This window comes from Lepidochelys kempii, chromosome 8 (genome assembly GCF_965140265.1).
Source record: "Lepidochelys kempii isolate rLepKem1 chromosome 8, rLepKem1.hap2, whole genome shotgun sequence".
Taxonomy (NCBI): domain Eukaryota; kingdom Metazoa; phylum Chordata; order Testudines; family Cheloniidae; genus Lepidochelys; species Lepidochelys kempii.
In genome coordinates, this window is record NC_133263.1 from 73,874,372 (window position 1) to 73,897,539 (window position 23,168).

At 41.1% G+C, this 23,168-nt stretch overlaps 1 protein-coding gene across 7 annotated transcripts in view; it reads left to right on the forward strand.

Moving 5' to 3' along the window:
- The window catches only part of ARHGAP29 (Rho GTPase activating protein 29), a 94,276-nt gene that overhangs the window by 33,326 nt on the left and 37,782 nt on the right, over positions 1–23,168 (forward strand). For all 7 annotated transcript variants that reach the window (XM_073357006.1, XM_073357012.1, XM_073357013.1 and 4 more), the window contains exon 3: positions 21,966–22,109. In XM_073357006.1, coding sequence (XP_073213107.1) covers positions 21,966–22,109 — 144 coding nt within the window. The remainder of the gene's footprint in view (positions 1–21,965; positions 22,110–23,168) is intronic.

Sequence of the window (23,168 nt, forward strand, 5' to 3'; positions counted from 1 at the left end):
TAGCTTTTGGACAGCCCCAATTGTTCTTTGGTTTTGGTCAGTGTTTAATAGCTAGGCTAAAGGCTTTTGTGGCAGTTGGGGACAGTCTTGTACAAATACAGAGCCAAAAAGTATATGTATGTACAGATTTGGTCTCTTCCTGCCGTATATTCTGTGTCATTTTTAATTGTAAGATGTTCATGGCCGGGGTCATGTCTACTTACGTATTCTTCAGCACCTTGTGCAATTGAGTGCTCTTTATGCAATAGCCCAAGGACTGGCCTTGAGTGTCTCAGTCCTCTCTCTATTTCAAAAGTTATGTTGTATGTCTGTTTCCAGTCACATTGCATCACAGCAGCTGAACTAGTCACATGCCCTGGTTTTTGTGTCTAATGCTAGTTGGGACATTCCACCCACAATAAAATTTTCACACACTTCTGTATATCTTAGTACTTTCCTCTGTTGCTCCCATGAGTGAGCTATGTAAAATGAAACAGAGACTTATCTTGATTTAGCACTTCTTTCTCCAGTTAATACCCCATGATGATTACTATATTGATTTGAATCCTACTTAAAGTTCAAGTTGATTTTGCTCAAATTTTTTTTATCAAAAGAAAAATTAACTTTACCACGCAGTATATAAAACACTAATAATAAAGTTTAGAAAGTAGCAAGTTTTCCTTTTTTATGTTCTTTTGTTGTTGTTTTTTAATGCTCTTTGCTAACATTCTATAATCTCATAATCCTGGTTTTGTGTGGCCTTTGAGTAGGTGGGCTGTCAGTAAGTAATAGCTTCTTCATTCAATCAGTTGCTTAGGCCAAAAGAGGAGGGATTGGCTGTGCAGAACAAATGATAGATCAGGATGCTAAAACGTAAAATGAGTGAAAGGTTAAGTGATTTTTCTAATCTCTCTTGATATGGGTTAGCAAAGGTTAATTTTGAATGTCCAGTTTAAGGTTTTGTTTTGTTTTTTATCATCAAGAATGGGTTTTTCCTGATCATGGGATAGTAATATCAACTTTCTGAGGATAGCCTTTCTGAAATGTTTTCCTTCTTGAATTGTTTTTCATACCTTTATGATATAGAAGTAACAATATGACTTTTTTTAGAACTTGGACCAACATGTGAGGTAGCTATTTACTTTAAATAGTTAGAAAAAGATATGATATTCTGAGAATATGTTGGATTGTAAACTGTTCAAACAAGGGACTATCTCTCAACATTTCTGTGAAATCTCATGTGCACCTCAGGCATTGAAATAATTACAGCATAATGTTCCCAATAATGTATAACAATTTTAAATATTTTTAAATCGATTTTTAATTAATTTCTGACTTTCTAAAAGGATTATGAGAACTTTGATTTCATTGCTAATATAATTGTTATGGAAATGTAATCTTAGATACACAAAACCACTTACAATTTTAACATCAATATTAATACAGTCTAAGTGTTTCTGTAATGATTAAAATGTGCCAAAAGTAAACGCTCCAAAGCAATGTATTCATTTAACTTTATTCCCTGAAATGTATGTGGTCAAACTACTGGAAGACACTGGAGGATTAGCAAGTTTTTGGTTAATAAGGCCAAGCATTGTGTTCAGTCTTCCTCGTCTGAAGCAGGTAAACAAAGAGATTCCAATAATTATCTGTACTATATTTACTTCTCTTTTAAAAACAAAATATAGGCTTTAAATCTGGTTTTAAAAAATTTAATATATTCTCAAGATTAAACTGCATGGCTGAACACAACTAGGTTTCTTGAGACTGGAATCTCAAGGCTAATAAAATACAAAAGTTGAAGGAATGTGGCATAGGGCATATTGAAATAGACTGATGAAAAGCTACTTTGTGGTAGGCTTTTTCCAAAGACGCTTTTCCCATTACAAGGAGAGTTAATCTATGAATTTAAATGTGAAATGGATGCAAAGCAACAACTGGCTTGCTGATGTCAGTTGACAAGTCAACTTGCTGAAAATATTTAACTAAAGGAAGGCGCAAATGTAGGATTTTTGACAGTTTCATGTACAAATCTATGTGCATTTTTAAAGACATACCTGTCACTGCTTTTTTTTTTAGAACAAAAACTACATTTGGTATGTGTTGGTATCTCTTCTGAGAAGTAAGTAATACAGACATTTTGATTTGACTACTTTGTTTTCTTTTAAAAAAGGATACATTAATTTAGCTGTTATGTGTCCTAAGCATACAAATGAGAGATTGTCTAGAGTCTTCCTGCAAAAGCTGAATATTCAGAAGGATCAGGCTGTAATCACTCAAATGGAGATCTGACACTTCATTGCAAATATTTATTTTCCTAAATTGTGCTTCCAATTCCAGAATGGAAAATATCTGGTTCATCAGATAAAACATCTAATCGTTTTTGGGAAATAAAATATATAATGTCATACTGTTAATGAAAATCTTATGGTTAGATCTGTAATAGTCTGCTGCTCAGATCTATCAGTTTGGATTGATATTCCTCTTTACTTTCTTCATCAGATTCTTATTTATGCTTTAAATTAAAGTGTAATTATATTAGTACTCTGTGGATTCCAGTACATTTTATAAAAGCAATGAGGAGTCTGATGGCACCTTAAAGACTAACAGTTACATCTGAAGAAGTGTTTTTTTTTAACCCACGAAAGCTTATGCCCAAATAAATCTTGGTCTTAGCCCTGGTCTACACTACAAGTTTAGGTCGAATTTAGCAGCGTTAGATCGATTTAACCCTGCAGCCATCCAAACAACAAAGTCATTTTTGTCGACTTAATGGGCTCTTAAAATCGATTTCTGTACTCCTCCCCGACAAGGGGAATAACGCTGAAATCTACATCGCTGAGTCGAATTTGGGGTAACGTGGACGCAATTTGACGGTATTGGTCTTCGGGAGATATCTCCATTGCGACCGCTCTGGACAGAACTCTGAACTCAAGTGCACTGGCCAGGTAGACAGGAAAAGCCCTGCAAACTTTTGAATTTCATTTTCTGCTTGGCCAGCGTGGCAAGCTGATCAGCACAGGTGACCATGCAGATCTCATCAGCAGAGATGACCATGGAGTCCCAGAATCGCAAAAGAGCTCCAGCATGGACCAAATTGGAGGTATGAGATCTGATCGCTGTATGGGGAGACGAATCTGTGCTATCAGAACTCCGTTCCAAAAGACGAAATGCCAACATATTTGAAAAAATCTCCAAGGGCATGAAGGACAGAGGCTATAACAGGGACTGGCAGCAGTGTCATGTGAAACTTAAGGAGCTCAGGCAAGCCTACCAAAGAGGCAAACGTCTGCTCGGGGTCAGAGCCCCAGACATGCCGCTTCTATGATGAGCTGCATGCAATTCTAGGGGGTGCCCCTACAACTACCGCACACCTGTACGTGGACTCCTGCAAGGGAGTCTCATGCAACAGGGATGAGGATTTTGGGGACGAGGAAGATGAGGAGGGGGAGGATAGTGCACAGCAGGCAAGCGGAGAAACTGTTCTCCCCGACAGCCAGGAACTGTTGATCACCCTGGAGCCAATACCCTCCCAACCCGGGCTCCCGGACCTTGAAAGCAGAAAAGGCACCTGTGGTGAGTGTACCTTTTGTAAATATAATAGACGGTTTAAAAGCAAGCATGTTTAATGATTAATTTGCCCTAAAGACTTGGGATGCATTCATAGCCAGTACAGCTACTGGAAAAGTCTATTAATGTGTCTGGGGATGGAGCAGAAATCCTCCAGGGACATCTCAATGAAGCTCTCCTAAAGGTACTCCCAAAGCCTTTACAAAAGGTTTCTGAGGAGGGCAGCCTTATTGAGTCCTCCATGGTAGGACACTTTACCACGCCAGGCCAGTAGCATGTAGTCTGGAATCATTGCATAAGAAATCATGGCAAGCGTGTGCTCCCGGTGTTTGCTGGCATTCAAGCAACATCCATTCTTTATCTCTCTGTTATGCTCAAGAGAGTGATATCATTCATGGTCACCTGGTTGAAATAGGGGAATTTTATTCAGGGGACATTCAGAGGTGGCTGTTCCTGCTGGGCTGTTTGCCTGTGGCTGAAAAGAAATATTCCCCGCTGTTAGCCACGCGGTGGGGGGAGTGGTGAAGCCATCATCACAGAGAATTGGGTGGGGTGGGAGGTTAGTTGGGTTTGTGCTGCACGTTAACCCAAAAACATCAGCCCATCCTTTTAAATGACCAACGTGTCTTTTTCAGTTTTACTCCCACAGCTGCAAATGTTTCAATGCTGCCACTAGCATCTCCGTCCCAGAGGCTAGCGCAGATAAGAAGGCGAAAAAAACGCACTCGCAATTAAATGTTCTCTGAGCTCATTCAGTCCTCCTGCACTGAAAGAGCCCAGCAGAATGCGTGGAGGCAGACAATGTCACAGTCCAGGAAAGCACAAAATAAATGCGAGGATAGATGGCTGGAGCAACAGGAGAGGTGGGGGCAGCATGATGAAAGGAGGCTGGATGCAATGCTGAGGCTACTGGAGGATCAAACTGATATGCTCTGGCATATGGTTGAGGTGCAGAAAAGGCACAGAGTGTCACTGCAGCCCCTGTGTAATCAACCACCCTCCTCCCCAAATTCTGTAGCCTCCTCACTCAGACGCCCAAGTGCGTGCCGGGGGAGGGGGCTTCAGGCACCCAACCACTCTGTCCCAGAGGACTGCCCAAGCAACAGAAGCTGGCATTCAATAAGTTTTTGAAGTGCAGTGTGGCCTTGTCCTTCCCTCCTCTCCTCCTCCCCCACCCCTCCCGGGCTACCTAGGCAGTTATCCCCCTATTTGTGTGACGAATTAATAAAGAATGCATGAATTTGAAACAACAATGACTTTATTGCCTCTGAAAGCAGTGATCGAGGGGGGAGGGGAGGACGGTTGGCTTACAGGAAAGTAGAGTGAACCAAGGGGGCAGGTTTTCATCAAGGAGAAACAAACAGAACTATCACACCATAGCCTGGTCAGCCATGAAACTGGTTTTCAAAGCTTCTCTGATATGCAGTGTGCCCTGCTGTGCTCTTCTAATTGCCCTGGTGTCTGGCTGTGCGTAATCAGTGGCCAGGCGATTTGCCTCAACCTCCCACCCTTACATAAATGTCTCCCCCTTACTCTCTCAGATCTTGTGGAGCACACAGGAAGCAGTAATAACAATGGGAATATTGGTTTCGCTGAGGTCTAAGCGAGTCAGTAAACTGCGACAGCGCGCTTTTAAACGTCTAAATGAACATTCTACCACCATTCTGCACTTGCTCAGCCTATAGTTGAATAGCTCCTGCCTACTGTCCAGGGTGCCTGTGTATGGCTTCATGAGCCATGGCATTAAGGGATAGGCTGGGTCCCCAAGGATAACTATGGGCATTTCAACATCCCCAACGGTTATTTTCTGGTCTGGGAATTAAATCCCTTGCTGCAGCTGTTCATACATACCAGAGGTCCTGAATGCGAGCGTCGTGTACCTTTCCTGGCCATCCCACGTTGATGTTGGTGAAACGTCCCTTGTGATCCACCATTGCTTGCAGCACCATTGAAAAGTACCCCTTTCAGTTTATATACTCGCTGCCTTGGTGCTCCGGTGCCAAGATAGGGATATGGGTTCCGTCTATCGCCCCACCACAGTTAGGGAATCCCATTGCAGCAAAGCCATCCACTATGACCTGCACATTTCCCCAGAGTCACTACGTTTGATAGCAGCAGCTCAGTGATTGCGTTGGCTACTTGGATCACAGCATTCCAGACTTACCGGTAGCTGTCTGGTGTTGCAAGCTTCCAGAGGGCTATCGCCCCTCGCTTGTAAACTGTGAAAGCTGCTCTCATCTTGGTATTATTGCGCTTCAGGGCAGGGGAAAGCAAGTCACAAAGTTCCATGAAAGTGCCCTTTCGCATGCAAAAGTTTCGCAGCCACTGGGAATCATCCCAGACCCGCAATACTATGCGGTCCCACCAGTCTGTGCTTGTTTCCCGGGCCCAGAATCTGCGTTCCACGGCATCAGTCTGCCCCACTGCCACCAGGATGGCCAAATTGCCAGGGTCCATGCTTTGAGAGAAGCCTGTGTCCATGTCCTCATCATTCTCGTCACCACGCTGCCATCGCCTCCTCGCCTACTTTTGCCGGTTTTGGTTCTGCACATACTGCATGACAATGCGGGAGGTGTTTACAATGCTCATAACTGCTGTGGTGATCTGAGCAGGCTCCATGCTTGCCATGGTAATGCGTCTGCAGGAGAGCACAGTTGCAGGGGAAGCGGTGGTTGGATGACGAGTTTTACAGACCTACTGCACCGTCCGCTGCCAGGACACCACAGCGGAGCAGGCTGCATGCTTGCTGTGGTTTGGCGAGACAAGAGCAGTCGAGTAGAGTTGCAGCGGAAGCGGCGGATGATGATGGTCATATAGAGGACCTGCGAGACCATCAGGAGAGCAGAGTGGCAGCGGAAGCGGTCATTTGATGACGACGGTTTGCAGCCCTATTGCACCATCTGCTGAAAGCAGTATGGCGCCTGCACGGAAAAAAGGTGCAAAAAGATTGTCTGCCATTGCTTTCACGGAGGTAAGGGCAACTGACGACATGTACCCAAAACCGCCCACGACAATGTTTTTGTCCCATCAGGCATTGGGAGCTCAACCCAGAATTCCAGTGGGCGGCGGAGACTGCGGGAACTGTGGGATAGCTACCAACGGTGCAACACTCCGAAAGTTGACACTAGCTTCAGTGCTGTGGATGCACTCTGCCAACTTAATGCGCTTAATGGGGGGACACTTGCTTTCTAAAAAATCGACTTCTATAAATTCGACATAATTTCTTAGCGTAGACATACCCTTAAGGTGCCACCAGACTCCTCGTTGTTTTTGTGGCTACAGACTAACACGACTACCCCTCTGTTACAATATAAAATGTACTGTATCACAATTGTGGAGGGAAAAGGGAAGAGGTGTGCCACATTAGGGCAGCAAGTCACAGTTGGATCCCAATGTTTTTAAACTTTTTTTTGCTCCTGTCCCATTGATTATCCTCTTCTAGTGATCAGGATGAGCAACTAAGTGTATAAATTCTCATTCCTCTACAATAGATTGGAAAGATTACCAAGAAGAAAAACAATAACTTTTTGGAGAAACAGATTAGCAGAACTTCCATGTAACCACTGCAACCTGGAAAATCTAGCTCACACAGTCTATATATGAAAGTCATTCTAGCCCAGTACCAGTTAGTGAGAGGCAAACATGAAAGGTTTGGGTTGGATATGCATCCAAAAGTTCAGAGGCTTATCAAAACCTCTTTGGACTAGAAATTTTACCTGGAACTGTAATACTTCTGGGCACAGGTCTGAAATGCCTTTTTGGCATAATGATTTGAAGTATGGGGCTGACAAAGTATTGAAGCAGTTTGCTGCAGAAGTCTTTCTGAGTGCCAGCAGGGCAAGGTATGTACTTCCCTAAAAAATTTAAAGACAAAATCTTAGATACTTTACAACTCAATATTTAATCACTAATTTCCAAAATATGAAACTGTCTTTTTCCTATTAGGAAATGTATTTATGGTACCAAATTATTGTGCCATAACTGTACGTAAACATTGGTAGCTTCTGTATATTACCTAACTTAGGAACAAATTTAATTTGTCTTTTTTTTTTTTTTAAGAATAATTTTCAAATGTTTTCTGTAGACCCCACTGAATTAAATCTTTGTTGTCCTTCTCAAGGTAAACTCCTGAGACTGATGCATCATGTTGCAAACTGCTTTCAAATCTAGGTTCTGTAGTTTTGATTTCTTCTGGTTTTTCCTCTCCCTACTCCTCAGATCTCATCAAAGAGAATCACGTTTTTGTTTTGGTGTATTAGATAACAGATCTGTGTCATACTTGATTCCCATTTACTTTCCATATAATGCTTCACTGGCTTGAATTTACTACCTTCGCTACAATTTAGTATGATAGAACTTTGCTATGAATTATAGCGTACACGTTATTGAACTTGTTGTGGTGCCTTTTTAAAAATATGATTCCCTGACAACAAGCAGGCTGAATTCATGGTTGCCATGATACTAATTAACAAAAATGAGGCATTGGCCAGCTTGTACTTGTAAGCTTGTAAGTTGAATTCTAGGTACGAAATCTGTTTAAGGCAATTTATTCTTTCAAATCCATAAAAGCAGACAGCTTCTCAGTATGCTGAAGGTTTTCTGAATACGAAGAGTTGAAAACAAAAAATGACTGCATGTTGTGTACAAAGATATGGCTTTACAGAGCTGATCAGTGATAGTGGAAAGGCCATTTGTTAAATCAAAATCGGCACAGATCATCCTTAAAGGAGTCTTATAGTCACTTTATTGGTTACAAGCCACATCAATGTACTATCAGTGGCTTTGAATTAAGGCAGCTTGAAAAGTTCATCCTGTTTTGGACAAAGCGTGCATAGTACTCTTGGTTGTTTTTTCCCCCCCTATGAAAATAGGTATGATTCCTCCTTTAGTATTCATTTTTAATTTAGAAGTAAGTTTAAACCAATAACCAACAGATTGATCCTTGGAATGTTACACTGTAGTAAGAAGCTAAGCTTCTTTTGAATGAACTTATTCAAATGTTCAGTAATTACCATACAAAGGTAAACATAAGATGATAGATTAATATATTGTGTTGATCTGTAGAATCATAATTTAAAGATGAAAAAATGTAAATATCAGAGAGAAATGTGTGGACCTAAAGTATCGAAGCATTCAGAATGAAAGAAAATAACTGAAAATGGTACAAAGAATGCAATAGAGACTACAGCTAATTTTACTATTCTGTCTTGTTATATCCACTTGTGATCTTATCGTATGCTTGGATTGCAAGCTCTTCAGGCCAGGAACCATTTTTTTGTTGTGTGTTATGACTACCACAGACGTCTATCCCTGATTGGGGTGTGTAGGGTCTTCTGCAATCCACAAATCACGGTGTAAGGCTTGATGAATGCCTGCTGGCCTATACGTATTGTATGATGTTAAAATAATGTCCAGTGCTGGATCATATGAATTTGTAAAACTACAAATCGTACATTTTAAATTTGTAGCAGTGTACTTGTGAAATCATCTTAACAAGTAAATAGTAGGTAATAGTATATGCGCTTTAGTTGTGTTTCCACTACAACTCTAGGGATATGATTCTAACAGGTGTTGCACACCATTTACAGCATTGCCAACATGCGATTTTTTTTCCCAAACAGCAAACCTGATGGTAAAAAGGGTCTAGTCTTCATAGTTGCAGAGAAAAACTTGAAAACATGCATATGAAAGGCTCAAAAACCAGAAAGCAAATTAAAAATAACTCAGCACTAATTTGTCAGAGCTCATGATTTTTGAACTCTGCATCAGCACTGCCCATAATGTAGAGGTGAGTGTACTTGGAACATTTCAGGATCTTATAGCTCGGTTGCCTTTAAGTGTCACTGGGCAGAGTTGTTACAGTGTAAATTCAAAACAAAACAAAATGCCTTTAATGTTGCAACTACAAAATAGTCTGACTTTCTTTTGTCATAATAGTACATTCCCTTCTTTGTGCCTAAAAATGTTTACTCTCATACTAGTTGGTTATTATAAGGTATCTAGCACTGTGATCCAAAGGATACTTAAATATTTAAGATATAAAAAGTAAGCATCTTTTTGTTAATTTCCTATATTATAGCTCCTTCAAATCTGCAATCCACTTCCACAGTTAGTCAAAACCCCATGTGCTGAATATAGTAGATTCCTGCCTTTCTGCAGTGGGAGCCATATGGGCATGTGGGTGTGAGACAGGAACACAAATAAGTCAAATGGTAGTCCTTTCAGTTGGAATAGGAAATACAGGTAATGCTGTAGAGTTGCTACTGGTGGTAACATTTTGTCAAATTGCACCCATAGTATTTCAGAAAACAACTTTACTCCTTGCTTCTAATGGCACATCACTTCTAGAAACCCTAGATGTGCAAATAATAAACCTTGTTAGTTCCATTGTAGATTGACTAACTTGATGAGGATGTACCTTGGTACTTTAGGAATTCCATTTCTCCAAAGACCTGTTGGTCTCAGAAATGCCAGAAACCCCATTACTCAGTTCCAACAACATCTTGGTTCCCTAAATTCCCCATGGTACCAAGACAATCACCATCCGCATCCTTAACTGCTCTACCTCTATCGAGCAATGAAGAAGAGGAGGATGACAATGACATATATTCAGTCTCAGTGGAGAGCTCCCCAGGGCAATGTCAAGGGACTAGTCACCTAGAAACAGTCACAGAGACACAGAACTGCCATGAGAGACAAGGCCCACCCTCTTGGTATGGACATGCTTAGGTAACGCCACCTGTGCCCTTTGCACCACCCCAGCGACTGTACTGGGACCAATAGGCAGCCTACAGGCACCAGTTCTCTTGGACCTCAGGTGTCTCTCACCAGGATACAGGAAGACTATCTCCCTCAGCTTCCCTTTCTAAATCCCCTGATCCTCAAGAGAAGACTGTTGAGGAACAGGAAGCAAGACTGGACAAGGCAATTACTCTAGCAACAAACATCTCCTCAACCTCTCCTGACTAAGCCGTTCTGTATCCTCCACCAACCATTGCAGATGACTTCCGACAATTCCAGGACCTTACCAAGAGACTAGTGGACTCACTTCATGTCCCCCTTGAAGAAATGAAGGAGTCACAACACAAGCTGCTTGACATCCTGCACTTCCTATCAACAAGGCCCTTCAACACCCAGCAAAAAACATCTGGCAAGCACCAGCCACAATACCGCCCACACACAAAAGGGCAGATAAAAAATATTATGTCCTCTTTAAGGATGTGGACTTTTTTTATTTTCCCATCCATCCCCAAATTCCTTTGTTGTAGATACTGTAAATAAATGGGGCAGACAGACAACGCTAAATCAACACCGAACAACAAGGACTGGAAACGACTGGACTATTTGGCAGGAGATCGTACTTGTCGGCAACCCTACAATTTAGGATTGCTAATTATGGAGCTCTTAGGGCGAAATATAATCATGTCAGTTACTCAAAGCTCAATGCCTTTATTGAACATCTCCCAAATGATCAGAGAAAGAAGTACTAAGCCACTATCACTGAGGGTCAGCTTCATGTGAGGACATCATTGTAGACTTTGTTAGATACTGCTAACAGAGCTGCCTGTTCCATATCAACAGCAATAGTAATGAGGAGAGCTTCTTTGAGGTGGAGGGATAGCTCAGTGGTTTGAGCATTGGCCTGCTAAACCCAGGGTTGTGAGTTCAATCCTTGAGGAAGCCATTTAGGGATGTGGGGCAAAAATTGGGGATTGGTCCTGCTTTGAGCAGGGGTTGGACTAAATGACCTCCTGAGGTCCCTTCCAACCCTGATATTCTATGATTCTATGGCTTCACGTTTCTGGTCTCCCAAGAGAAATCCAAACTACTGTGGAGGATCTTCCAGTCGAAGGATCCAAACTGTTTGTGGAAAAAACAGACAAATCCTTCCATACACTAAAAGACTAAAGTCACGTTGTGTTCTCTGGGGATTTATACACTTGCACAGAAAAGGAGATACAGCAAATCTCAGAAATCACAAAGATCCCAATCTGCTCAATTCCCTCCATCCCAGAGACACTATGAATCCCAGTGGAAAAGGCAACTAATACAAAAATGAAGACTGACAGAGCCCCAAACCTCAACTTCACAACCCTCAACACCAAAACACCAATTTTGATGCATTGGTCGAGGCCCTGAGCTACCCGCTCCCACAACTGCTTGCTGCAAAACTTGGATCATCTACATCCTTTCAGAAACCACCTTGTTCTTTTTTGACAAAACTGGAAACGTATAACAGACAAGTGGGCACTAGAAATCCTCTCCAATGCTTATTCAATCCACTTTTCTTTCCCTCCCCATACCTCTTCTCAGTGACCCTTCTCCCGAACACCTGTTACATCAGGAGATCAAGCATCTCCTAAAGCTGGGTGCTATAGAAGCAGTTCCCAATCAACACAGAGGGAAGGGTTTCTATTCCAAATACTTCCTAATATTGAAAAAGAACAGCAAATGGAGACCCATTCTGAATCTGAGATCACTCAACAGATACGTAAAGACAAGGATTCAAGTTGGTTGTTAGCCCCAGTAATTCCATCACTGGACCACGAAGGCTTGTTCTCAGCCCTTGACCTACAAAATGCTTATTTTCCTATCGTGATCCAACCATTCCACAGGAGTTTTCTAAGATTCACCATTTTCAATACAAGGTACTTCCATCTGGCCTATCATCTGCACCCAGAGTGTTCTTGAAGATCCTTTTGTGGTAGCAGCTCATCTTGCAAACTAGGAATTATATTTCCATATCTAGATGACTGTCTACTCAAGTCACTATCCTTTGACGCCCTGTCAGCCATGCAAAAAAACTATGGCTGTATTCATGTGGCTGGGACTGCAACTAAATGAATTGACTACTGCCAGTACATCTAGAATTCATAGGTGCCTATTTAGATGCAGTAAAGGCCAATGTCTTCCTCCCCTTACGCAGGTTCAACACCTTAACTAACTTAATCTACACAATCCAGGCCAGCCCCCAGACCTCAGCCAGAAATTGCCTTCAGCTACTGGGACATATGGCTGCAAGCACCTTTGTAATAAGTCATACAAGACTCAACATGCATTGCCTTCGAGCATGTCTCAAAACGGTTTACGCACCAAATACGGACAGATGGAGCAAACTGCTGTTGATGTCCTTGACAGTCAAAAATTCTCTCAAATACTGGAAAGATCCGCAGAATGTCTGTGCAGTGGTTCCCTTCACTCAATCACCTCCAACTTTCATACTGACAACAGATGCATCTCTGGTGGGCTGTTAATCAAGACAACCATATGATTGTTTTCTATAAATATATCAGAGGGATAAATACCAGAGAGGGAGAGGAATTATTTAAGCTCAGTACCAATGTGGACCCAAGAACAAATGGATATAAACTGGCCACTAGGAAATTTAGACTAGAAATTAGACGAAGGTTTTTAACCATCAGAGGAGTGAAGTTTTGGAATAGCCTTCCAAGGGAAGCAGTGGGGGCAAAAGATCTATCTGACTTTAAGATTAAACTCGATAAGTTTATGGAGGAGATGGTATGATGGGATAACATGGTTTTGGTAATTAAATATTTATGGTAAATAGGCCCAATGGCCTGTGATGGGCTAGTAGATGGGGTGAGATCCGAGTTACCCAGGAAAGAATTTTCTGCAGTATCTGGCTGATGAATCTGGCCCATGTGCTCAGGGTTTAGCTGATCGCCGTATTTGGGGTCGGGAAGGAATTTTCCTCCAGGGCAGATTGGAAGAGGCCCTGGATGTTTTTCGCCTTCCTCTGTAGCATGGGGCACGGGTCACTTGCTGGAGGATTCTCTGCTCCTTGAAGTCTTTAAACTACGATTTGAGGATTTCAGTAGCACAGATATAGGTGTGAGGTTTTTTTGTAGGAGTGGTGGGTGAAATTCTGTGGCCTGCGTTGTGCAGGAGGTCAGACTAGATGATCATAATGGTCCCTTCTGACCTAAATATCTATGAATCTATGAATATGGTTCAAGGCAAATTGTCTCCCTTCAAATTCCCACTGCATAGCAACCTGGTAGAGCTCAGAGTGGTAAGGAATGCCTGTTCACATTTCCTATCACTAATCAAAGGCAAACACAAATATTATGATAGACAACAGAGCATGTATGTTTTAAATAAATCTCTAGGAAGAGGACTAGAATCATCTTCCCTTTGTGCCAAGTCAATGAAACTGTGAAATTTGGTGCATTCAATATAGCAGCAGCCTACCTTTCAGGCATACAGAACACCACAGCAGGAATTTTTCTCTGGAACACAGAATGGAAAGTAGACCATGCTATTCTCCACAGCATATTTCCCCATTGGGGACTCCCAGAAATAGACTTATTTGCCATAGCCAAAACCAGGAAATGCTCTGTTCTGCTCCAGAGCCAGATTGGATCATCATTCTCTTGAAGACACCTTTCTCTTTTACTGGAACACAGATCTCCTTTATGCCTTTCCTTCAGTTCCTATAATGTTGAAGGTCATGCTCAAGATAAGAGAGAGCAATGGTTATTCTCAGAGTTCCCACAGGCCAAGGCAAACATAGTTCCCATACTTTACTCTGTTAGTGATCTGCCTGCCAATCACTCTTTAGCCCCTTCCTCACCTCCTTTCTCAGGATGCTGGACAGATCCATCACCCCAACTTCCAGGTTCTTCCACTCAAGGCCTGGCTCCTTGATCGTTCGAAAGCATAGTGTGTCTTGTTCAGCATATGTGAAAGAGGTGCTATTTTATATAGCAGAAAAATAATGACTTGTCATATGTATATTCAAAAATGGAAAAAATTCCAATTCTGGTGTTACTCAAAACATGTTACCCATCATATCAGGATGATCTCTAAATTCAGTACAGGTGCATCTCACAGCCATAACAGCCTTCCATCGTAAGATAGACAGCTACTCCATATTTGCTCATCCTACTATGAAAAGATTCCTCAAGGGTATGGATAACCTCTTCCCACAAATCAGACATCCTGCATCAACATGGGATCTTAACTTTCTCCTCAAGTGCCTCACAAGGCCTCCTCTTGAACTCATGGACCCATGGTTGCTTACACATCTATCTATGAAAACAGTATTCTTAGTAGCCATCACTTTGCTCAAAGGATCAGAGAAATAGGGGCTCTTCCATCTGGAGTTCAAATTCATTCCACAAGATGTTTCCACTTCCATAGTTTTCATCAAAAACATTCTCAAACAAGGAAGAGAGGTTTATTCACCTTGTTCAGTAACTGTGGCTCTTCGGGATGTGTCCCGGCATGGGTGCTCTACTAACCACCCTCGCCTTTACTTTGGAGTTTTTACCAATGAGCTCTGCAGTAGAGAAGGAATTGAGGGCAGTTTACCCATGCAGCTCTAGATAGCCACGAGGCAGAGAATGAGACGGAGTGAGTGCATGTGTAGGCCAAACAGACACTGCTACCCAAAATCTCCGATTGAGGTGCGGGGACATGGATACACCTACAGTGGAGCACTGATAGGGGGACACACTTCGAAGAACCACAATTACTGCTCAAGTTGAGTAACCCTTTCATGCTGCACCTGATCAGTTCCAGAATTTCAGGGAGTGCTGTAGGCATCAATGGACAGAACCCTATTGATTTGGCGGGAAATTGGAAAACCGAAAGGGGAAAATGGGAGACACAGGGAGCCCTGCCATCTGTTTAGCAGAACGACAGCTATTGGTTCTGCAGTTGTTTTGAAGATCAAAGAAGTGGCTGATGTCACCCAATAATGCTTTTCAGCCATAGTTCCATATCTCATATGTTCCATCCTCCCAATAATTTAACATGTTGACACTCTGAATGACTTATCTCCCAGATAGAAAGAACGATGGTGATGGGGAGAAGGACGCAGTGGGGATGTGCACACAGCCCCTCAAATGGAGAGGGAGATAATATGAGATCCTGGCATGTGGGGGAGGGGTTCAGAGTCCTTGGCTTCTGTGGAAGAATTGGGGATGAAGTAGGGGAAGTTGCAGGGAGTCCCTGAAATAAAGTGCAATGGGAGATGCACAGGGAACAAGGGAGGAGAAATGCAAGGAGCCCCTGGTGTGTGCAATAAGCTCAGCCTACACAATCTATAAAGGGCTTCTCTGTACAAATGCTTAGTTTGCAGCAAGCTGTGCTAGTGTGCAATGCACTAAATGTCTGTGTGGAGCCTACTGTTATACTAAAAAATCTGTAGTGTGCTTTGATTTACCCCATTTTGAAATGGGAGTAGATTGAATGGTATCACTTAGTGGGCACTTAGTACATGGCAGGCTAGTGTGGGGTAGAGTTACACCCCAGCTTGCTGCAAACTGTGTTCATATAGACAAGCCAGAAGTGTGTGATCTCGTGGTAAGCTCTCAGAAATGAGGAAATGCCAAAGATAAGGTTAGGTGCATAACTTTAACCAATGCCGTTTTGAATATACAACTGTAGTAATCTCAATTACATAATTGTATTCTATTTCTCATATGCAATTAATTACAGTTTCTTTGATCTTAGGGGGAAATTTGCATGTTATGTGATTTTTTTTAATGACTCATAACTTGATCAAATCAAAACTTTTTCTAGAACAAGGTAAGTTTCTGTTCCCAGTAGGGGCTTTTCCGTGCCAGACTTCACCTTTCAACCCCTAAATATTTCGGCTGTTGGGCTGTTCAAAAGTGATTAGAGACTTTTTTATAATAATAGAAAGTATATCCCTCTTCACACTTCAACCTCCTTCTGCTCAAAAGCAGTTAATTGTTTGCTGCTTTCTCCCCCAAAAATCACTTTGGGGCAGAGGCAAGGGCCCTAAACCAGAAGTGGGATCTTGCCTCATGAGTCCTTAACTCAGTGTGACTCCGTAGGGATGTAAAAGCGGCAGAGAGTCCTGTGGCACCTTATAGACTAACAGGCATATTGGAGCATAAGCTTTCGTGAGTGAATATCCACTTCTTCAGATGCACGTAGGGATGGTTTGGGTTGCAGAATGGGAAGTTCCTGGGGAAACTGTTGTCCGTGAGACAGAAGTAGAAACTTGATTGGCTGAGACCACAAGCTTATAATGGCAATTGTTGTGAAACCTTAACGGTAGCAAGCTATGACCTGTGTGCTAGTATACTAACAGCAGAATAACACCTCCTGTGTCACAATCTTTCAGCTGACTGGACTTTTTGTTGGGTAGTAGCAATATTATGTTGGCCTTGGTTGAGAAATATCTTATGGTGATAGTAAAGCAATAACTACATTTTTAAAATTGAAAAATAGGCTTATGTAGGATCAGAAGTTTCAAAATCCTGAAGTATCTCGGGTATTAATAATTGAGGATCTCCTTTGAAATGCCACACTGACAGTAGACATCACAGATTGCCTTAAACAACAAAATTCAGAGTTAAACTTACTTGTGGCAGCGTTAACATTTTTTCTCTTCTGTTAATTTCTGGTGGTTTTCCTCTGTGCATGATTTCTGGTTCCTGTTTAGGGAGCTAAATGCATGTTATTGATTTGGTTAAGGTCTGTCTACACATGGACAGGAATACTTATTGCACTTTAAATTCATGCCTCACTTGAACCTGAATTAATTTTCAAGTGTAGATATTCCCTTAGTTGTTGTATGGTGTACAGAAAGATACTTGTGCATTAGGAATCAACACACTATTTTGCCTTTATGCATCTATCCATCCACGCATCTTAAAGTGTCTTCTGCCCCATGATATCAAATATGACTATCCTTAGACATACCAGTCGGAGTTGCTATGATTGCTTGTCTGATAAGAATATCTCCTAGGACTTAACTAAAGAGCAATGGTAACTTTTTGATTTGGCCATATATTTTTCTGATCTATAGCAATGTTAAAGAACATTAAGAAATATTTTCAATGTTTGACTTCAACTGATCATGACCCTCTGGCAGATTAGACAGTAATGCAATGGAGTCTTGTCAGTCAGTGTGGCTGGCGAGGGAGAATACAAAAATGAGGATGGGCTAACCTTGGACATCTTCCAAAACCTGCAGATGCCTGGCTTAGACAGTTTCAGCGCGGTTCATTGTTGTACGGTCATTTTGCTTAGTCGGCGATGCTCACTGGGGAGTCTCATAATCTGGATCCAGTGCAGATCAGAATGCTGATTTGTTTCCTACTAAACAGTATGGGAGTTGACTGAGTTGGCATGAATGAGACTTTAGAATAAAGTTGTCTTTAAATGGATCTGTTTTGTTTTGATGCTGATCTTCAGTCATGTGATCTATATGGTGTAATTGCTGATAACATGTTTTAATCCTTCTGAAGAATTTAATGGAAACAGCATTTACTCGATATTGGTGTCTAGGGGGAACCAGCCTCTACTATCTCTGATTCTGGAATGGAAATTTCTGATAAATCAAAGAGATCTGTTGCTAGCCCTCATGAAATGGGATTTTATCTAAAAAAAAAACCCTATAGATTGCCTAGATATATTTCCTCTGTTAACATTTGGGGTACACCAGTGAGCACAGGTAATAGGCCTTGTGGTAACTTTGAATCCATCATGTATAACTTCATATTAAACTGAAATCTTCATTAAAAGCTTTGTGTCTGAATAGTTGGGAAGTTACTACCTATCTTATAATTTAGTGTGTGCTTTCCATAATAGTCCACATGGATGCTAGTCTGAAGTGATATTGCAAAAGAGCGCTGCAGAAAATCCATAAACAAAAACTGTTAAGTTGATTTCTAATATTTGATCTCATGCATAGATTTAAAGAACAATGTAGGAAATGAAGCAGCCAACATATCTTTTTCTTTGCTGTTAAACAAAGCATAATGTAATCTTAATTTTAATCTCTGCATTTTACCACTTATGTAACCTGTTTTCAAAAACACTTCTTGGAACATACAACTTTTCATAAAACATTTGGGCCTGGTGAAAAGCCACGGGAAATTAAGCAATACCTGACCCCACTGATACCACAGTGCTTTTCCCAACTGTATGTAATGTAATTGAAACTGACTTGGCAGGAAGTTGTATTGAAGCTGACAGGCTTGATTATAGAACTTTATTTTGTTTTGGATGAGTAGAATCCATAGTTGCAAGGCCATTATTGCTTGCTAATCTTTATTAGACAAAAGCTTGCCTTTGAGAAATGTGTCCAAAATTAGAAAATAGGGTAACTTGTGGTATTCTGACACTGATGAAGATGAATGAGTAGCCATAAAGCAATGGGAGGCTCTAATTCCTGGTATCTTTGGAACTGAAGGCTAAACTATGTGCTGACTAAGTTTTAGTAATATTCTTATGCTTTTCAGCTTTTTAGCTTATATTGCCTTCTGAACTAAAGACTTGCTGAAAACTTCGGAAAAAAGACTGACTGGCAATATTGATCACATTATAGCCTGATTTGTGATTAATACATTTATTCTGATTCCCCACCCCCATTCCCCTTCTCCACACCTCGTCCAAAAATGACATTTCTGGTGGTTGTATTTTAATTTTGGGATGGTCTTGTTTTCTACTAGAGAAAGGCAGGTGTTGAATTCAAACCAAAGTTTATCTGTCATAGGCAAGCTACTGAACTCTTTAATGTCTGAAAAGCCACTTTCTTAGCTTTGTGAGAACACAAAAACCCGAAACACAAGAGAACCCCCCACATCTCTCTAGTTGGGTTTTGGGGTTGGATCTCCCCCCCCCCCCCCAAACACACACACACACACACGACTTCTCCCAATCCAGGCCTCTTGCATGCTTTGGAAAATGTCTGGTTTTGTGTTGCTGATACAACTTTAAAAAACAAAACTTTCACTATGGGGAGTGATAGTGAAGGAAGCAGAAAGTCCCGGATTCACAGCCCAATCTTTTCATTTAGGAGATCAAGAGGGCCAATGTTTGTTGCAGGAGGTCTCCAAGAAGACTCTTGTCTCTTACACAAACCAGCCTAACCTCTGCAATAGTTCGATTGTGGAGACGTTCAGAGTAGTCGATCTCAGTCATTCTAGAAACCTAGGTGTTCTTTTAGGTATCACAGCACAGAACAATAAGGACAAAGGGCTTGAACTTGATGCAATATTCATTGATGGACGAAATTCTCATTTGTCTTCATATAGATAAGGTAAATTGTATGGTGTGGGAGAGGAGGAGGAAGGCAAATTGAAAGCAAATATGATCATGTGACTTCTTGAAAGTGGAGTGAGATTGGGTCAGCCTAGAAACTTGTTGGGTTTACATTGTCCTGGGTATTGTCTTTTCATTGTAAACCGTATTTTTTCTTGTCTAAGGTGATAATTGAACTAGATAGAGCAGATTGGTAATAGAAATTCTATTATTAACCTGGCATATTACACTTCTGTTTCTTTCCCCAGTACTATATATTTTCCCCAAATGGACAAGAACACAAGAGACTTCCTGTCCTGGATAAATTAAAATTGCTGACTGCAGTTCACCCGTAGTTCATGATGGCATTTTTCTGTCAGCATTACTTTCATCACAGACGTTTTTGTCTTTTCCTGCCACTGGAAACAATAAATGTGTTTCAAATATTTTTGTAAAATAGTGCAGTATCATAATGCAAACAGATAGCAGTTTGAGCCACTGAACACGGCTTTTTTTACTTATGTTGTTAGATGAGCCTAATTTGGACCTAGCCAAATGTCTCCTTTTTAGAGAGACTTAAGTAGAAAATGTGTTCATACTCCAACATAGTAAAGTGTAGACTTTAATATGTATTTGAAACTTGAGTTTGGCACCAGTTGTACTTTAACTGTCTATGTAATTTTTGGCTTGAGAAATATTCTGTTTTTACAGATGTTGCTTTTAATGCATAAGTGGAAGGTGGTTTTATAGACTCTCTAATTCTTCAGGCTCCAAATTGCTTTAGAATGAGTTGCATATTAAAGTGCAGTACTCTCTTGGGATTGTTTGGATACTGCTGTGATCCAATTTTAGTTTCAATATAGGTCAGTATTCCACTGCCATCTATTTTTTTTCCCTGATGCTCCTTTTCTATAACTGCCCCCAACCTCAAATAGTAGTTACTGTTAAGTAGTTAAGAGTGAGAGTGAAGCTTTCATAGGGCTGGTCTTTACTATGGGGAGATCAACAGCGATGCAATCAATTCAGCTAGGGGGTCAGTTTAGCAGGTCTAGTGAAGATGCACTAAATCGATGGCAGAGTGCTCTGCCATCGAAGAGTAAGGGAGGTCTACCGGAGTGCATCTCCCATTGACAGAGCGCAGTGAAGACACCGGGGTAAGTCGACCTAAGCTAAGTTACTCACATAGCTGGAGGAGCAGAACTTAGGTCAACTTATCCTGGTAGTGAAGACAAGCCCATAGACTGAAGCCTGAAGGGACTCCTGTGATTATCTAGTCTTACCTCCTGCATAATGCAGGCCAAAGAATTTCACCAAGCAGTTCTTCACCAGAAGTTATGGGTTTGATTCAAGCTAGAACATATCTTTATTTTTAGAAAGATGCTCCATTTGCTCCAATGGTTTTTTAAATGTTCACCTTATTTCTAGTCTGAATTTGTCTAGCTTCAGCTTCCAGGTATTAGATTTTGTTATGCACAAACGATCACAAACGTCACAGTAACAGTCATCCCTTTTTGCTCTACAGGGAAGTGAATCAGCTTGTATTAGATCCTCTTTTTATTCTTTCTTTTATAAGCTAGTCTTTCATGAATCTGACAGCTTTTTACCACAGCTTACAAAGCAGCACTCTAGTGCATGTGAAACTTAAACTCTGTGCACCAAAGCCATTTCCGTAATGGAACGGAAGAGTCTGTGGTTCAGCCTGTACCATGCATACAAAAATACCTAAAGAAAAACTGCATACTAAGAGAACTATGCTGTGAAAAGGCATGTATGCCATTTCATATCCCTGCTTGTTAATTTGTTCTAGTTTTTCTGGACTAAGCATCATAGGATGCTGAAAACCTTTTGGTTGACACTTAGGCTAAAAGCTAGCTAATCTTAATGTGCTCTCTCGCACTAAACTTGCTATTATGCTTTTGGTTGATGCCATATTTCCAAGATATTTTAAAAAACGATTATTGTTTCATTAGGCATTATTCAGACTTTATCCTGAATTCCTTCAAAATAGAGGTGGATGAAATCAATTCCCTAATACCATGGTAAGGGAACAACAGGGACATGGTTTAGGCCTGTTTATTTTCTTAGGTATGAGGACCTCCATCATAGCATCCCTAGCCTTCTAGTGATTTGGTTGGAATTCTTTTGGGGAAATGAATTTTCTAATCTTGTAGATAACAACGAAGCAAAAAAACTACTGGCAAATACCGACACACAAAGTAACTTTTGTTAGCTTAGAACTTATTAGTGAAGTTGAGATTTCAGTGCAAACTTAACCACAGTAGGGAACACAACCCAAAAGTCTTGAATGTGTGTCATTGTGAGACTGGACGTACAGAAGTGAAGGATAGTTTTCTAATTGCTTTGACCCAATTTTTAAAAATCTCTTTCAGAAAATGAAGACTGTCTGCATCATGTTGTTCATGAACGTTTAGGGGAGCTGCTTCGTGTCCTAAAGGCAGTGATAAGTAAACATCAGACTCTCAATTCAGTTGACATTCTTAGTGCTGCAGGAACAGTCATTGCAAAGGTGAAAGGTAAGGAAATATCACCTCTCAAATTCAGGAAAAATGGGGAACTAGTAATTTATAACACCCAGGGTCTGTTATTTCAGTGTATTAGCTTTGGAACAAATAAAACTTTATGATCTAGATTGCAGATATGCAAAAGGAAAATAGCCTTATACAAATTATTTTAAACTTCTGAGTAGTCCAGTACATTTTAAAGTCTGTCTCTTCCCCCACCACTCCCCTAAGTCAGCTGTATTATTAAATAAGCTTGCTCTTCCATTTTTAATAAAGGAAAAATTGAATTACAGTACTACAGGAAGCAAACTGTAATAATACCTAGTGCTTTGAAAGCTGTCTCTTTATATCAGTCTTTGTTTAACTGTACATGTATGTAATTAAGATTAACACTAGTATATTTGTCATTACATGAGATTTACCCTCCTGAATAGGCTTACTTTGATCTTCCAGCGAATGCCTCTTTAATATTATCAGCTTTCAATTGGTTCATAATATAAATGTGTAGAGAAGATATGAAATCATGTCCTGATTGAATAAACTTCCAGATCAGTAATACAAATCTGTAATGCTCGATAGGCCTTGTTTTTGTAGTCCCAAAATTGGAGGACAAAATGAATGTGCTAAAGTTGTCCATAAAGAACAGAATATCAGAGTTGTAGATGTTGGCACATGCTGCTCTGGGCACTTGCTGCTGCAGTTCTCCAGCTGGCTTCAGACCCAGCCCAGACAGGAAGAGACATCACCAGGGTGACCCGCATAATCATTCTAGCTCTCTCTGCACTGGCAGTGCTTTCTACTCTTAACCTTTGACAGGGGGGAGGGATAGCTCTGGTTTGAGCATTGGCCTGCTAAACCCAGGGTTGTGAGTTCAATCCTTGAGGGGGCCATTTAGGGATCTGGGGCAAAAATTGTGGGTTGGTCCTGCTTCAAGCAGGAGGTTGGACTAGATGATCTCCTGAGGTCCCTTCCAACTCTAACCTTCTATGATTCTATAATAACCTTCCAGCAGTCCCAGGTTTTGCAGGGCTGCCCACAAAAGCTCCTGTCCCATTTGAAGGGCGCGCTGGC